Consider the following 17,435-nt stretch of genomic DNA (forward strand, 5'->3'; position numbering starts at 1 on the left):
CAAACTTTTTGCCCTTAACTTAAAAAAGTTCTCTTTTCTTTCAAAAAACCACAATTGGCGTGGAGGGGGCGGGTCTTGCGTTTTTTATCATTTCCAACCTGCACCTAAATGGGGTCATCCGCCACGTAGCTGTTGACATGGCACGGTAAAAAAAAAAAGAAGTGGTTTAATAGTTTTATTTTCACAAAAGAGGTAACACTGCAGATGCTCATACAGACATCATTAGAAAAAAAAACAACAATCTGAATACAGTGTTTTGTCTGTATATTGAAAAGTACATGAAATAATATTAATTTTAATAACAAAAAGGGATTACAAAGTGACATTGGGTGTAAATACATTGCGTTTAGGATAAGTACAAACAATGAAGTGCTATTTGTTCCAAAGCTACAAAATACACATGAAAGCGGGAAGCAGGTTTTATTTCATGATCTATTTGTTTTTTCCAAATTTCCTTCAAGGAAAAAAGTACTATAAAATAAGTTACAGTACAGTGAGTAGCTTTGTGTGTGTATTTTTTATTTTTTTTTTTATTTTTGTTCCCATCTGGCAAGCAGAAGACACTCGTGGAGGAATAAGAAGAGTTTCTTCATGACACACAAACTCTTCTTGACTTCTTGGGTGTGTGTGTGTGTGTGTGTGTGTGTGTGTGAGTGCGTGTGAGGCTAGTAGCACAAATACTTCATGTCATGTGACGCGGGAGCACGTCACACATCGTCAGCTGGTAAAGGAGGTACGTTTATGTTGAACCTTGGTCTGGTGAAAAAAGCCATCTTCTCTCTAAAGACAAAATTTAACTCGAGTCACAAATACCGCAGGAAGATGCAAATGCCGCAAAAAATGGGTTGACCCAGCTATAGCTAATTCTGTCTATTTGATGTGCTAAGTTTTAATGTGATGGGCGGCAGTTATGGGCCATAGACGCTTTTTCTATTCTATTCTCTCCATTTTTTTCATCAAATATCTTGGTGAAGATTGACTTTTTTTCTTTTAACCCAAAAGATTGCCTGATGAGGATGTGTGGGTTGGTTTGACTGACCTGAAGGTGTGAACGGGAAGTGGCTCCTTGTGGCTCTGCCCCCTCATGTGCAGAAGCTCTTTGGATGCCTTCCTCAGCCTCCTGCCGACCTCCTCCTCCTGACGCTGCTCCTGCTCGCTCTGACCCGCCTGCAACCAGGGAAGAAGCGCTCACGTCACGTCACGGCAAGCCATCACCAAAACGTTGCGCCTCGGTGGCACGTGCGTCCGACCTGTCTGTGCGCCTCTCTGAGAAGACAGCGGAAGCGTTCGTCCCTCAGGGCCCAGTGGGGCAACTCTCCAGGTTGGCGGGGCGGCGGCGGCGGCTCCTCCAGACGCAGCTTCAGCTCCCTGAGGGCGTTCAGCTCCTCGCTCAGCTGCCTCTGGCGCGTCCTGCAGGCCTGGAGGTCCAGCTCCAGGTCCAGGGAGGTGCGCGTGGGCTGCTCGGCTAGCGAGGAACGGTACGACTGCTGCTTGTAGCGCAGCGTCCGCCGCTCCAGCGTGTTTCGGACAAAGGGCGTTTTCTTTGGTAGGGTGGAGCTGTCGCTGTCGCTGCGGTACAACTGCGGCAATAACGACACACGGGGAAAACGAATAAATAAAGTGGCATATTCGATTTGTAGCATGTTAGCCAGACCAGCTATTGATTAGCATCACGTCAAGGTGGTTTGTTTGAACGACTGAACGCAGTCTGGAACGCGTTCATTATCACGTACATGCTAGACGCATGATTTAAGCTTTACGAGCTTCTCGATTTTTACGAGCGTTGCCGACATCTTTTACGAGAGGCTACTTACCCTGCAGACGTACTGACTGCGCGCTCCGGGAGAGAAGGTCTGTGAGCGCACAATAGTGCTGCCGCGCATGAAAGGTGCCGCGTGGCCCCAGCGAGCCCCGCCCCTCTCTTTGCCTCGCACTCGCACCGCCTCTGCAAAGTGGCCCTCCGTCATGGTGGCCTTCTCCACCTTGAGCACGGCCACCTTTCCCAGCATCCGTTCGCTCGGCGTGCTGTTGCTGCAGCCGCTGTCCACCGACTCGGCCTGCAGCCTCGGCGGCGGGTCCGAGTCCGGGTCGGCGTCGGTGCGGGATAACGGGCCGCGCGAGCTCTCCTGGGTTGGCGAGAAACCCATTTCACTCACATGACAATAATCCTAAAACAGGAAAGGTTTGCATAATATGCATCCGTGGATTTGACTCTTATTACGAAATCATCTTTACCGGCGCTCTCGGTCTGTGCTCATCCTCAGGCCCATCGTGAGGTCGCCGCTGACCCTGACCTCTCACCTCGGGTCTCTGAGGCTCCGCCCCGCTGAACATTTGAACCCTCAGCCAGTGGTAGACCATCTCTGTACTCCCCTCACATTCAGCCAGGCCCACCTGTGCTCTGCCCTACACACGGACACACGATTTACAACAGTGGATTTTTTTTTTTCTCCTCTTCGACCTACCAGGAGCTCCTCCTGAGCCTGCGGGCCAAGCGAGCACAGGGACAGCTGCAGGGCACAGCCGGCCAGGGCGTTGACGGGCACGGGAACGCGAAAGCCTTCGTTGAAGCTCACGTGCGTGTGCGGCTCCAGAGCCGTGCAGCAGTAGAAGGCGCAGGCTCGCCCTGCGTCCGGCGGAATCAGGTGCACCTTCACGAAACTGAAAATACATTTTGACAACAATATTATAGGTCTGCCTTACACACACTTTTGCACTCGTCTGACAAATGGACGACAAAGCCAGAGTGGCTGGACTCACACTTTGTATCCGTCCCTCACGACGGACCTGCTCAGATTCCTGAGCTGGAGCAGGTGGAGACGCAGGGACTGGGAGGTAGACTCCCACCTGGAAGGCAAACAACGAGAATGCCCAGGTGAAATTTGGAAAAATGAAAATATCAAGAAATACAATGGGAAAGTACAGTGAGAAACTTTCATTTGAGCTCAGGCCATGACAGTGGCGCCATCTGGTGGCATTCTGGTGTCAGGCCGTGACGAGTCTCTTTGCAGTTAGGAAAAACAAGTTTGGGTGGGTGACAATTACTCACACAGTTTGCTAATGTGGCCCCAGATTTATTTGAAGGAGATGTCACAACTTCTCAGTAAGCCACAGATTGGCCTCGCCATAGTTGCTCTATGCAGAGGATAAAGAATATACGGAGGGAAGGAAACTCACAGCAGTCCCAGCTGGATCTGCGTCGGGTCGCCGGCCGACCACGTCTGCTCCTTCAGGTAGGACATCTCTTCAGATTCCTCCGCTCTGGTGGAAAGCACATTTTTTAGAGATGTACTTTGACAACTTGACTTTAAATCCATATGTCTGTGTACCCGTGGCTTCCACTCACCTCCTACCCCAGGCCTCGAAGACGCCGCTGTCTGTGGCCAGAGCGTCCTCGGAGATGCCGGCCGAGACCCTCCTGGTCCTCCTGCTGCTTCTGCTGCCGCTGTTGCCGCGCAGCGTCACTCCTGCACATGACAGTTGAAGTGTGCGTGTGAACGCACGGACCCGCGCTCGACCTTTCCGTGCGAGCGGGCAAATGTTTGCACAACGCATGTACACGAATGGACGGACAACATATGTTCACGTGTATGTGTGACTGGAACGTGGAACCATCAAACCTTTTTTTTTTTAAATACTCACCAGTTGAGTTGAAAGGCCCCTGAGAGCCTCCGTGGTTCTTAGCGTCCGCAGGGTGCGCGGCGGCGGCGAGAGCGTCCTGCTGCGACTGGGCGCGCAGACCCTCCAGGAGCCCGCGGCCCGCCTGCTCCATGTACTCCTCTGTCATTTGCGTCAGGGGGCAGTCCTGAGACGTGGAGTGGTAGGGCGTGTCCATGGGCGAGCTGGGCGGCGACAGCGAGGACAGCGACGAGCGCGACGACAGCGAGGCCAGCGACTGCGGCGTGTCGTGAGCGCGCTTGGCCTTGCTGGGCGCGGCCGGCTCAGGCGTGTACGTGTCCCTGGACGCCGCCTCCGGGGGCGGGGCATAGCGCAGGTGGGCGTCGGCCGGCTCCTCGTGGCGCTCGTACTGCGGCACGCCGTAGATGTCGCTGAAGCTGATGGAGCTGAGGGAGCCCCGGCTGGATGCCAGCGAGCCGCGGCTGGACGCCAGCGAGCCGCGGCTGCTGCTGGACGACACCGTCAGGGAGCTGGCAGATAGGCTGGCAGACACGCAAATGGAATTTCAAGACAGGATGAAGTGAAGAGAGCTTTACACCACGATGTGACGTACAAAATATTTGGGAATCAATCTGGAAAGCGCTTAACACCTCTTGAGCTGCGAGTGAAGGTAGGTGGTGATGCGCGTGGCCTCCTCCAGTTGTCTCAGCAAGACATTTCTCTTCTCCTGCTGCAGAAGTCTGGACACAAACATTAAGCAGTTACACGGTGAGTCGCGTCGAGTCGAATCGAGTCGACGCTGACCTCTGATTGGCTCCTTGACTCTGTGAGCTGTGAGCCCTCTGCACTTCCTCCTCCAATCGGCAGCGTTCCTCCTCCAGCTGGCGCAGCGTGTCGGGACCGGGACTGGGTTCCGGACTCTGACCAGGATCGGGAGCTCGATCGGGACCATGAGCCTTCTTGTGCTGCTTGCTCGCCATGATGATGTCGTGCAGCAGAGCCTCCTTCTCCCGCAACAGCTGCATGAAATCTCGATCCCGGTCGGCTTCGGCTCGGCCCGACCAGCTCTCGCCGTCTAGCTGGGCCAGCTGGTGCTGGATACTCTGCACCCTGGTGGACACATAGGTGACCCACATTCATTTAATAAATATTACAGACACTCCATTTTTGAGGTGGAAGTAAAAGCATAATGCAACGACGCTTACTTCTTCTTGGCCTCCTCGTACTGCCAGTTGACTTTGACTTTGTCCACCGTGTGAGAGGAGTCCTGTAGACAAGATGGCCGTCAGTAAACGACTCACAGGTACGACTCACGCGAGGATGAGGGTACGACCTCTCCCATCATCATGTCCGTCTGGCAGCCGGCGTCGCAGTACTGCTGCTGATGCTCGCCCGCCACCGTGGCCCCGCCCCCTCCGCTGCTATTGGCCACCTCGCCAGCTGCGTCACCCGCAGACAAGCTGCTCTGGAAGTTCACCGTCATCTTGGCCAGGCTCTAAAATAATAATAATATTGATTATAAATCATCAAGGAGTTAATGAAGGACTGAAGAAGTTGCAAATAAACAAATGGGAATTTGCCAGTGAGTCACCAGCTTTGTCATGCGGGAATTCTTTTTTTTTTTCTCTCGTCTGGCGGAATGAGTGGAACGCGCCAGCTGACTCACACGTCTGGGAAGACGTTGAGCAGTGAATGAATCGCACCTGGATGAGGTCCTGCCTCTCCTTCTCGCCGGCGCTGATGGCCTTTTTGATGCTGCGCAGCTCGTTGAAGATGGCCTGGGCCTCGTCCAGCTTGTAGTTGGTCTGACTGCACGACATCTTGCGGTCGATCCTGAACCGGGACAAAAACATTTACTTAGTTTGGATTAGATGAACAAAGATAAATCAACTCGGAATATTGACAACATTTGTTAATATTGATGACAAAAAAAATTCTCGCTGATTTTAACCCGAGACGAGTTTCGCCACTGGAACGTGGACATCCCATTGTTCGAGCTGCTTTTCAAGTTTTCCTTTCAAAAGATTTCCTCAGTGCGTATCCAGTGTCGACTCTGTCACACTGTGCTTTTCATCATTGAGCTCCAGAAAAACAAAACGGAACCAATCTGCCGCTGTGGCCCTGAGGTGAATCGGCTTATGTTCTAGGAGGGATGTTGCAAGGGAGGGATGGGGGTTGGGGTGAGGCGGAGGGCGCCCTCCTCCACCCCTGTCGCCGGGTCTGGCACGTGGCCGCCGTGCTCACCGCAGCCCGCTTCCTTCACGGCCCTTCAACAGCAGGTAGTGTTCAGCCAGCCATCAGGCAACAAGACCTGCTTTGTTCAGACCCCCAACACCCCCCCCTGCCGCCTCACCTCCATCACAAACCCCCACCACACCACACACACACACACTAGCAAGGCCGTGGAGTTTATATGCTTATAAGAAGGAGGGGAGGGGAGGGGGGGGGGAAGACCCATACTGAAAAAAGAAAAGAAAAAGAAACATGCCTCTAGAGTTAAGTTATACGTCCTGAGAATGAAGTCATGATCCAAAAATATCATTGTGTCCGACGGCAACCTGACTCCAAAAAGGGTCATTTTAGAAGAATAAAATATTTACAAAAAATTCAAATGAGTCATATAAAATGAATTAAAAAAGATTCTAGGAAAAAATGCAGTTTTACAAAAATGTAAAAAAGTTGTACATTTACAAGAATAAAATTCAATTTGTAAATTTTGTAAAAAAATCAAAAATCAAATCTAACTTTTACAAGAATAAAGGCTAAGTGTAAACAAATTCCACAAAAATGCCCAACAATGTGAATGTACGTATTGCCCCGATCTCTGTTGGAGATAAAAGGCGCAATTGTGTCGGCTAGCGGGTCAAAAGTGTGCGTTTGATCTGATGCCACACAGCGTGGACGACCTATTGGCCACAACAGCCCGAGGTGGCCCCCGCTCCCCACAAACACAATGCACTGCATCCACACAAACATACAACAAACACACATGGTGCACAATCTGTGCAGGTTATTCTGGGAACGTGTGCAGTTGTGTACATCTGGTAGATAAGCGAGTCAGGAAGTGTTGAGGAATTTGCTCGCAGATATCTCGCTGCACTGTTTTCCAAACTGTGCGCCCCCCCACCCACCCCTCCACTTCCTCTCCTTGGCTCCCTGCACTCTACTGGTGCATCCTCTTCCTGAGGTGGGGACCCCCCCCCCGCACACCACCCACTCCCTTTTCCAGGGACCCTCCATTTGCAGTTACTCAACGTACTTTTATTGCCCGTCCTGTGGGCGGCAGAGCTTCACTTTCTCCCGAGACAAAAAGAAAGCCAAGCGATCCGTTTTGTCGAGCCTCTAAAAAGCTCGCGTACGTGTTTCAGTGTTTTCCATCTTTTGAAAGTAGAAATGGAGAGGGAGAGAGCGCCAAGGGGAAAGGGTGGTGAGGAAGAAGGGTGTTGACGAGGAAGGGTGGCGGTCACACTCACTCCTGCAGCGTCTCCACGCCCATTTCCTTGTACTGCAGCTCCTGCCTCACCTGGGCCAGCTCGTGCTTCAGTCGGGAAAGCTGCAAAGGCCACGAGGACCGGGAAAGGGCAGATCATTAGGTTTCCTCTCCGTTTAAAGTGCACGCTCAGCACTATCACACCCACTGGCTGCACGCCACTTCTTCAAATTGGAATAAAAGCACCAGCGAATATAGTTTAAAAAGAAATCCAAGACCAAGCCACCCCCGGAAATGAATTTGTCTCATTAAATCAAATTATAGCAGACTTTCACAATTTCATAGATTAACAGGACTATTCATGAATGAATTTCCCGAAAGAAGAGAAAAGCTTGCGATGGCGCCGCCCGTGTCATTTCATTATTTTTTTCTTTTTGGGGTCATCTGACGAGTACAGCGGCGTCATGCGGATTGCGCCGCCCTCGTCTCGTGTGCGTCGGCGGCGAGGTCACCGTGAGGACACTTGGGAGAGAGGCTACACGGACAAAAGTATTAGGACACCTAAAGGGAGATGAATTTGCTACGTTAGCGTTGTATAGAACCCAAAATAAGAGCTGCCTCGCCTCGCCTCGCCGTGACCTTTTGATGTTGAGGTCATCCTCATCCTCGAGAGGCCCCGGGCCACGGTATCCTGTCGGGGCAACACCCCGCCCGCCCGACCGATCGCCCGCCCAGCTGTCCCGGTGGCAGCCCATTGTTCTCCCTTGATAATGACTCACCCGCTCTCGCCTACAAGCCACTTCCACTTTGATTTGGTCGGGGTCGTATTTCGCGCCTGAGGACGAGCCGGAGATCGCTGTGGACACACACACACACACACGAGAAAGAAAGCAGAAGGGGAGTGAGTTGTGGCTTGCTGAAAGCAGAATCTGAGGTGAAGATGAAACCAAAATACAAACAAATAATAATAATTGGGTGTTCTGGATGTACTCTGACATCCAACTTGATGTAAAAAGGACTATGACGCTACCAACAATTCTCATGGTCCTTCGTCGTAGCCTTTTTTAATGTCGCCGACCACGCTAGCGTCTTACCGCTGCTCGCAACGGAGCGGCTGTCCTCGGAAAGCTCGTGGAAGAGCAACATTTCGCGCTGGGCCAGCTCCAGACGCTGCTGCTTGACCAAGTACATCTCCTTTTTGGCTCGGAGGGCCTCCTGCGCCACCACCAGGTACTCCTTCAACATGCGCTCCTGCTCCTGCCGCCATTGGGTGCGCGGGTTCTCGATCTGCGTGGTCTCTGAGGGACGCCACAAGGTGAGACCGCCACCAGTGAGCAACAAGAGACTAAACCTGCAGGTATCGGGTACTCGTAGAGGACCTCGATACCAGCCAACCGATACTTGGGGGCGGGGGGGTACAGATCGCTGTGGGCTACTCACTGTTGATGTGGTCGATGTAGTAGACGCCCACTTGCTGGTCGTAGACCTCCTCCCAGCCGAGGGGCAGCTCATCTCCGACACAGTCGGCGAAGGTCAGCGGCTTGGTGATCCTGAAGAGACGCCATTAAATCAGACTGATTGATTGACATTCCAACCAACAACACAGTCCAAAGTCTCAGTCGTCCCGCAACAATTTTTTGTTTTTGGAGAACATTCAACTAAAACTCAAAACAGCATGTTGACAGGTATGAATGGTCGCGTGTCAGGCAGGTGACAGACAGGTGAAAGTGCACACGCACAGACAACAAGGAGGCAAACACCTCATTTCAAGTGTTTGCTAAAGGTAAACACACTCGAGTCATGTCTGCACGCACAAGCAGGAGGAAGAAACGCCGTTCTAGAACAGCAGCTTGTGTCTGCCGACCACGTTCGGGGCAGGAAGTCATCGCAACGACCCAAACAAAATGAAAAACTCCACGCAGCACTTTACACATTTCTTGACGGAGCCTTCCAGTCTCCATTTTGGACAATTCCATTAATTCCATATCAGCTTGTCAGCAATCTCATGCAATTTCATTTCTCTGCTTGTTGTTGGTCACCGTCTTGAGGGGGAAAAACATGTCCGCTCGCAGATTCTAATCATACTGCATGTGAATGTTTGCTTTGTTCCGCAGTCTTGTGACGGCGTGGTCACTTCTGTCTCTCAAAAAAACACACACACACACACACACAAGGCAGGCGCGCGTATTTGTACATGCAGCAAAACGAGTTGTCATAGTGACACAGTGACATCCAGTGACCCCGTATCACGGACAATAAAATAAGAAACATTTTAAAAAATGCAAGTCTTTTATTTCATCTCAAAATAATTTGACAAAAGTATTTTAAAGCGGTGTGTGTGTAACATTCCGTGCACACATTCCATACATCGGTGTGGCGAAAAAGAGTTTTCTGAAATTAGCCGAGGCAGACTCGCAAGCATGTCCAGCTGTGGCGCGACGCTTTTGCACCTTCCATGAAAAATATATTTAGTTGTCAAGAGACATTTGCTAATTCTAGAATAATCCGGCCCGGAGGATATTTCCATCCTGTGCCAGCCGCTTTTTGCCCGGCGACAGGGTCAAACGCCGCTGCGGTGGCATGTGAAACTGGAGGCCAGAAATTCTCCAACATGCGGAATCTCCTCACTTTTTGTTAGACGCCAAATATCAATCCCAAATTAAATCTCAATTTTGAATTAGCAACCTGGAAAACCCCCCCCCCCACCGAGCCCCTCTATAGATGGCCCACAAAAAAGGCCACAAGTGGTGCCGGCCTCAAAATTCCATTGTGTGTTTAAAAAAGAAACGTGAAAACAACTTTGGGAGGAATGTCACTCACGCTCGGGCCTCGTCTCGGGTGCAGGATTTCAGAGCACGGCGTAAAGCAGCTGATATGCGGACGGAATCTGCTCGTGTGCCTTTATGTGTTAAATCCGATAGAAATAGGCCTCCTAAAAGTAGCGTCTGCGAGCGGGGAGAAGAGATGAGGCCGGGGATAAAAGTGTCACTGCTCTTATTTGGCCAGGAGAGTTTGGTGGAAAGTACGGCGGAAAAGCCCCAGCCAGGGTCAGAGTCGATTGTTTGTAGCGCTTTTGCTAACTAGCGTAGCATCACGACTGGGATGAAAAAAGTCGCCCAGTTAGTGCAGAACAAAACTACAGCCCACTATTAGTTTGAATAATATGAAGTTAAAACACAAATTAATTTGTACTGCTGCTATTGTTAGACACTGAGGGTACCGTAGAACTGTTGGATTCGACGGAATTGAAGTCGGGTCGTTTGCCTGGAGCGCAGCTAAAGCGTTGAGGCGACGACTTTTTCTGCTTTTCAATAAGAATTGTGCACCGACGTGGAACAATAGAGGCCCTGATGGCTCGCAGAGTTTGGCATGTCCTGTTTAGGTTGCATTCTTCTGAGCGGGGCCCGTTCACGGACAACTACGCCGAGCAACATTTGGGCCTCCGTCACCCTTTGACGCCTTAAAACCGTATTTCCCCAAATATATACAATGTATCAAAATTATCAATGGCTCAATGTCCAACATTAAAAAGTTGGTAAATTGAAAATAAATCTACCGTAATTTTTGGACAATAAGTCGCACCGGAGGATAAGTCGCACCAGCCATAAAATGCCCAAAAAAGTGAAAAAAAAAACATATATATGTATATAAGTCGCTCCTGAGTATAAGTCGCCCCCCCCCCCCAAACTATGGAAAAAAACACGACTTATAGTCCGAAAATTACGGTATTTAAAATCTATTCACAGTCAAGATAGCACGGTGTTAAAGAAGGATGATGGAAAAACATAAAAAGAGCACACGGGCCAAATGACACTGAGCTCAAGCGACGCCCCCCTTGGCCCATAATGAAAACACTGTGGGAAGCAAAATAAAAGCGGGGTTCAGCGCATGTGAATAACCTCTGGGCGCCTGCGAACACAGCTCACCCTTTCCAGAATAATTGAATTTGGTGTGCTTTGTGCGCCGGCATAATGGCCTCCCTTTGCCGGGCGCAGGCTTGCATAACAGAGCTAATAGAGGGGGCCCGCCGGGACGGGTTGCGGACACGTGGGAACCACCCCACCGCGGCCACTCCCCCTTACACCCGCTTCTGACGCTTTTTCTGAGGCTGCGAGCGAGCAAGCCCCCCGCATTAGTGTTGAACATGCCAAGCATGACGCTCATTCCGCTGGAACAAAAAAGACCCACGCGGCGGCGTGAGTCGGCAATGGCGTCCCCGAGTGAACTGAGACCCCCCCTCGGACAAGCAGATGGGATTTTCATTTAAATATAAATTGTCCCAAAAAAAAAAATATTTTCATGTTCATGTTATTCATCCAATTTTTTTTTTTTTTTAATGAACATTTAAACCGTATTAAATATGAATACAAATCATTTCAAGACTATTTATTTGAGGAATGTTTTGAAGTGGTCTCAATTGTAACAAGGTAAACAAAAACCATCTGCTCGACCGAGGAATCCCTTCTGTGCGTTCTTTGCACCTTAACCCAATTTTTCGCAACATGCCGCCAGCTCACGCAAACATCCAGTCAGCGAACGCACGTTAACGCTGGGCGGCGGCATCGTGAGTCGCAACAACCATTGACAATTATGCTTTGGCCTTCAGTGGCTCTTGTGTTTTTCCCCAGCGGGTCAGTCAGCAGACTCTCGGCCTCACACTCATCAGGAGACCAATCTCGCTGTCCTTGCAGACGATTTTTCTTTTTCCACATAGTGGAGGCTGTTTTATTCAAACACAGCACGGCCTTGAGGAACAAGAATCCTGATTTACAGGTTTTTCAAGGCGCCGGTCGTTTGATGGATGATTTTTTTTGTTTGCTTTCGAGCAAAAATGTCAGATTCACAACAAGCTGCAATTTGGCGGCAACGTGTCGACATATCTAACAAGCGTATAGATTCTTTATCCTCTGCAAAGAACAACTATCATGACTGCGGTTTACGGCTACAGAGGTGTTCAAATCTGGTCCTCGAGGGCCGCTACCCTGCATGTTCTAGATGTTTCTCTGCTTCAACACCCCTGATTGAAAGGATCAGGATGGTTATCAGGGTTCTGTAGAGCTTAGGGTCGTTGGAGGAGGGAAACATCTAAAACATGTAGGACAGCGGCCCTTGAGGTTTTGGACACCTCTGTACAATTAGCATTTCTGTGCTAACGGCATTTGTGGTCACGGATCAAATGACTTGCGAGTGACTTGATTGGTCCGGTCACGGTAACGCCGCTTGCAATCGTATAGCGTCCAACAGAACTAACTGCAGGCGAGTAGCAAAAGAATGTTTGGAATTTTCGCCATCCGTCCATTTTCAACAGGGCTTATCCTGTTCAGGGTCACGGGGGGAGGCTGAAGTCTATCCCAGCTGACTTAGCGTACGAGGTAGGACACACACCCTGGACTGATGACCCGTCAATCAGGCGACACACACAGAACCATTCACACGGACTCGCAATTGAATTCTGCTGGGAAGAGTAGAATCGGCAAAAATGATTCTTTTCAAAAGTCCTAATATCCGTTCGATGACGCCAAAGATTTCTTATAAAATTGTACGTGTGGTATTTTGATTTATCGAAAGGTCAACATGGGCTTGCGAAAGGAGGCATTCCTTCAATGGAGAAAATCTATGAATCACTGGGAAACTGCTGATGAAGCAAAAACTGGTGAGGAGATGAGTTTTTTTTTTCTAATCTGGGTGACGCGCTACTTCTGCATTCATTTTGTTTGAATCACTTGAAACAAGACAAGAGTCATATTACGGAAAAGTCACTCGTACGGCCTTTGTGATGTATTAAAGCTTCGTCGGGTCGATGTAAGCGGACTGACACGGATGGCTGCCACTGGCAATATTTCATATTTATTTAAGGAGGGTTTTTCATTCCGACTCACACATTTCCCAGTCTTCAATGGAGGTAACATGCAAGCTGTGAAGTTTAAACACTGGACTCCATGAAAAGCAAAAAAGGGGAGACAAGACCACCCCCTCAAAACCGGCTAATTTCAGCAAGAGTGGAAAAATATTTCTTTGGGTATTTTGACGCAAGATTTTGTTTTTTTAAAGTGAGAGGGGGAGCACAATAAGTATCTTTTGAATCGCCCCGGCTTCGAATTTCCGATCCATCCTCGGTGGATTCCCAGTCCCGGTTGGAGTCGCGCATCCTCCCCGCGGCTTTTCCCAGCGGCCCGACTTTAGCAACATTCCTGACATAGTTTTGCCTGGATTTCTGGGAGATGGAGTTTTCACGGCCACGCAGTTACAAAAGTGGCAGTCTCACACACATTTTGTTACGTTGGAAAGGATGGAGTGGGAATAAAGTATACACAAAAGGAGGGGACCAAAGAGATGCTGGAATGCTGCAGATCAATGGAAGACACACAAATAAATACACAAAGTTTGATTAGTTGATCAGATTTGGAATAAGGCTTTAGGGAGAAAAGATAATCAGGCTCGACTAGAGAATTTGGAAGAATACAAGTCACTGGAAGTCTTTGTCATCAAGTGTGTGTAAAATGGGAATGGAAAACAGAAATATTTGAAAAAAATACTTTTAGGAACGAGGAGGCTTTAGTTGCGTGAGTGATGAAGGAATGTTCATTTTATGTGAAAAGGAACAACAAAATCCCCCGAAGCATCATTCGGACACTTTTTCTTTTCAAGTCAAATGCGTCGAATGACGTCTTGGAGGTTCTTACCTATCTCTGGGGTCTATCCACGACGTTTGCCGAGTGTTGTGGTCGATGAAGAACACTCTTCCGTCATAGTCTCGGGCTTCCTCCCATCCGGCGGGCAGCGGTAGCTCGGAGCTCTCTCGCCGCTTGCCGCCGCCGCCTCCGCCCGGCCACGGCATCGCGGCTGGCCGCCGCTGCTGAGCGGAGGGCTCCAGCCCCGTTGCTTCTTTCCTTCCTTCGTCGTCGTCGTCGTTTGCTCTCAGTGTGTCCCCGGGCCGGCCAAGCAGTTGCTCCTCTTCACCGCATCGCGGCCCCACGATTGAAAAGAGCAAAGTTTTCGCTTTACAAAGAAAGAGGAGGCGGCGACGGTGCTCTCACGGTGCTCGCGCCTCCATGTTGGCCTGATCCCTCCGCCACCATGTTTCATTCCTCCGTGTCCTTATTCGGGCCGGGGGTGGATTTGCATAAACGGACGGACGTGCGGGGCGAGCTCGGCCACTCTGTCCAATCCCCTCCTCTTGTCTGCCTCCTCCGTGTCCACTTTAAAACAGCCCCTCTTTAAAAAAAAAAAAAAAAAAAAAAGGAAAGAAAAAAAGTTGACTTTTTTCAAGTCGGTCACTCGACTTGACTTTGGCTAATTAATCCCCGCTAATAATTTATTATTTCCACTACAAGATGTTGAATCGTGTCATCAAACTCCAATAATTCCACTTAAATTGTCATTTAATTGACTGTTTTGACCATCGAAAGCAAGATTAATGACAACTCGGGGGGAAAAAGTTGCCTCAAAACAAACAACTTTTCCCTCCAGTGCAAACTCTGAGCGCTTGAATCGTTTTTCATATACATTGGCGCCACCTACAGCACAACGTGAATATTGCACCCGTTTTTTGTCACTCAATGACGTCATGTGTTTTTTACCATCATGGTAGTTGCCTTTGAAAAAAGTAAGGCTATTTTGACGAAGAAAGGAGTTGACCATGCAGATATCTTTTCTCAAATACATCAAATAAAACTGTAAAGCTGTCAGAAAAATATAAACTCAAGTAGAGTACAGTACAGTACAGTAGAGTACAGTACAGTACAGTAGAGTACAGTACAGTACAGTACAGTACAGTACAGTACAGTACAGTACAGTACAGTACAGTACAGTACAGTAGTAACTAAAAACCTATTTAACTTAGAAAGTATTTGTACTCGGTTACTTCCCACCAATGGTGTGTGTGACTGAGAGCGTCACTGCAGTCAGCTGAGCGTTTGTTCTCCACCTGAGGGGGAGTTTATCTCTGCATTCTTATCTCCTGCATGGCTTATGAGTGTGTATGCATATGTGTGTGTGTGTGTGTGTGTGTCACATCGCATCCATCTCACATCCTAACGGTGATCCACAGCCTCCTCCCACAGGCCGTTTCTCACAGACCATATGAACACTCCACAATAGGCCGCAGTGTCACTCACAATGTGTAGGGGCTGTTGGTAACCCTGCAGCCAAAAGCACAGGAGGGTTGCGCCGATGTGGGAGTGGTCACATCCAAAATCAATTAGGTCGGTTGCAAATGTCCGACTTTGACCACTTCGGCCTGTTTTATGAGTTCGTTTTAGGAAATAATTCTGTTGGTTAATTTGCATGAAATGTTCATGTATTGTAGTCGGAAGGCTTTCGCAAACCGAGCGATACCGACTTTTTGCAACGGACGAGTGAGCGACTCTGCCCACGCCGCCCATTGGCATAGGAAGCAGGGAGGGCTGCAGAGGGGAGGGCTGTGGTGCCCTTGCTGGCCTTCCCCTCTCCCCTCCCTCCAGTAGAGGATGAGCGCTCCTCTGAGTGGCAGCACTTGGTGCCAGGAGCTCCCGGGCCCTCCAGCGTCTTAGCAAGCAGCTCTCGCTCAAGCTGATGGAGGGGTGCGCCTGTCGCGCCCTGGAGCTGCCGGGCATGCTGCTGTACGCCGGCGCCTGGCTGTGCGTCCTGGGGGCGGTGGTGTCGCCGCGCTGGCTCAGCATGTCCACTTCCATGCTGCCCGCGGAGAGCTACGAGCTGGGCCTGTGGGAGACCTGCGTGGTCCAGGACATGGGCGGCATGGAGTGCCGGGCCTACGACAGCCTGCTGGGCCTCTCGCCCGATCTCAAGCTGGGTCGCGTGCTCACCTGCGCCTCCCTGGCGGTCGGTGCCCTGGGCTTCATTGTGTCCATCCCCGGTCTGTCGCTGGTCAACGGCTGCGAGGAGGACGGCGCCAAGAGGACGCTAGGCACAGCGGGCGGGGTGCTGGGCATGCTCTCCGGGGTTCTGTGTCTGATCCCCGTCTCGTACGTGGCGCACTTGGCCGTGGTGCGCTTCTTCGACGACGCGCTGCCGGACGTGATGCCCCGCTGGGAGTTCGGCGATGCCCTGTTCTGCGGATGGGCGGGGGGCTTCCTCCTGGCGCTAGCCGGGCTCCTCCTGGTGCTCGCATCCCGCTCCACCGGCCGAGAGCCGCCCCCTCCCGCCGGCCCGCAGCGGAGGTACCAGGTGATGAACACGGTGCTGGCCCGGGCAGAGTACGTATGAAGGCCCGTCACTGGAAAACATCGCAATCAAGCAATCAGTTTCACTTCTCAAATGTACATAGATGTGTAAATAGATGAATAGATGCTGCTAAAAACGATCGAAATATCTCTTGCTCCTCTATCAGTGGAATGTTTCAAGCTAAAATATTCCGATTGTAAAATGAGCACTCAATCTGTATGTGCTGAATGATCACAATAAATCAAACTGAGATTACATGTGTAAGTCATTTAAATTGGTACTGTATCAGCTAGATAGCGCTCGAGCTAAAACAGCCACCAACCCTAATATACGCCCAACCATATTTACCGTAATTTTCGAACTATAAATCGCACCGGAGTATAAGTCGCACCAGCCATAAAATGCCCAAAAAAGTGAAAAAAAAAAAACATGTATATAAGTCGCTCCTGAGTATAAGTCGCCCCCCCCCCCACCCAAACTATGAAAAAAAACGCGACTTATAGTCCGAAAATTACGGTACTCCTGGGGATCCGGTGCCCCAAGCTTGTTATACCACCAAAAAGCAGGGCACGCGTTCCTCCTCTTCCCAGTCACTTGGACCAGGGCCGTGTGTTTTGCCGTTGGTGGAAACGCAGCGTGAGGTTAATTCCATCGCATTTCCTGCTCGCCGGCCCAGCTAAGCTGCGTTTAATGAACGCCTTAATTTGCCAAACAGTCAGAGGCCGTCGGCTTGGCTGGAAAGCAACAAGAGCACAAAACGTACTGGACATGCAACATGTGGAGTTTGCTCTCATAAGAGGAAGCTAATTGACCATTTCGTAATGTTTGGAAACATTAGGGCACAGGTTACTTCCCAGGTGGCAGAAAACGAGTGAGTCGCTCTCTGATTAGAGCTGAACCGATGTCAAAATGTTGCTAGCCTACGAGTTAGCATCACTGATAGCACGCTATCCATTTCATGTAGTCATGCTAGAGAAAAAGTCAATTTTAGCCAATCCCCCAATGATTATGTTAATGTTGGAATTTTTCAACATCTTTTCAACAAGCACAGTATGAATTAACCAACAAAATTCTGTTTTCATCCAGGAAGTCGGCGGCCATTTTGCCACGTGTTGATTGAAAATTATACTCAGGTATTGACCAATCACAGCTCACTAGTTTGGCTCGCCTGAATTTAGTCATGTGACATTCACGAGCTGAGCCGTGATTGGTCGTCGGTGTATAA

At 50.0% G+C, this 17,435-nt stretch overlaps 2 protein-coding genes across 4 annotated transcripts; one reads left to right on the forward strand and one right to left on the reverse strand.

The window, feature by feature from the left end:
- Window positions 1–161: 161 nt before the first annotated feature.
- wwc3 (WWC family member 3) lies at window positions 162–14,261 on the reverse strand. 3 transcript variants are annotated; one of them, XM_061296534.1, is made up of 20 exons: window positions 13,732–14,261; window positions 8,489–8,598; window positions 8,143–8,346; window positions 7,828–7,904; window positions 7,092–7,171; window positions 5,322–5,451; window positions 4,952–5,113; window positions 4,824–4,885; window positions 4,423–4,728; window positions 4,269–4,358; window positions 3,643–4,160; window positions 3,347–3,467; window positions 3,178–3,261; window positions 2,761–2,847; window positions 2,466–2,661; window positions 2,236–2,406; window positions 1,815–2,168; window positions 1,251–1,580; window positions 1,040–1,167; window positions 162–780 (listed from the first exon to the last, which is right to left on the reverse strand). In XM_061296534.1, the coding sequence occupies exons 1-20, from the start codon at window positions 13,884–13,886 to the stop codon at window positions 708–710; spliced, it is 3,438 nt and encodes a 1,145-aa protein (XP_061152518.1). In that variant the 5' UTR covers window positions 13,887–14,261; the 3' UTR covers window positions 162–707. The 3 variants fall into 3 exon arrangements, with proteins under 3 accessions (XP_061152518.1, XP_061152519.1, XP_061152520.1); XM_061296535.1 differs by having other exon boundaries at window positions 1,815–2,126; window positions 13,732–14,260; XM_061296536.1 differs by lacking the exons at window positions 7,828–7,904; window positions 8,143–8,346; window positions 8,489–8,598; window positions 13,732–14,261 and adding an exon at window positions 7,688–7,823 and having other exon boundaries at window positions 7,092–7,609.
- Window positions 14,262–15,515: 1,254 nt separating this feature from the next.
- On the forward strand, window positions 15,516–16,465 carry cldn33b (claudin 33b). Its single transcript, XM_061297157.1, has one exon. The coding sequence runs from the start codon at window positions 15,602–15,604 to the stop codon at window positions 16,250–16,252; it is 651 nt and encodes a 216-aa protein (XP_061153141.1). The 5' UTR covers window positions 15,516–15,601; the 3' UTR covers window positions 16,253–16,465.
- The last annotated feature ends 970 nt before the right edge of the window (window positions 16,466–17,435 follow it).

This window comes from Syngnathus typhle, linkage group LG14 (assembly GCF_033458585.1).
Source record: "Syngnathus typhle isolate RoL2023-S1 ecotype Sweden linkage group LG14, RoL_Styp_1.0, whole genome shotgun sequence".
NCBI classification, from domain to species: domain Eukaryota; kingdom Metazoa; phylum Chordata; class Actinopteri; order Syngnathiformes; family Syngnathidae; genus Syngnathus; species Syngnathus typhle.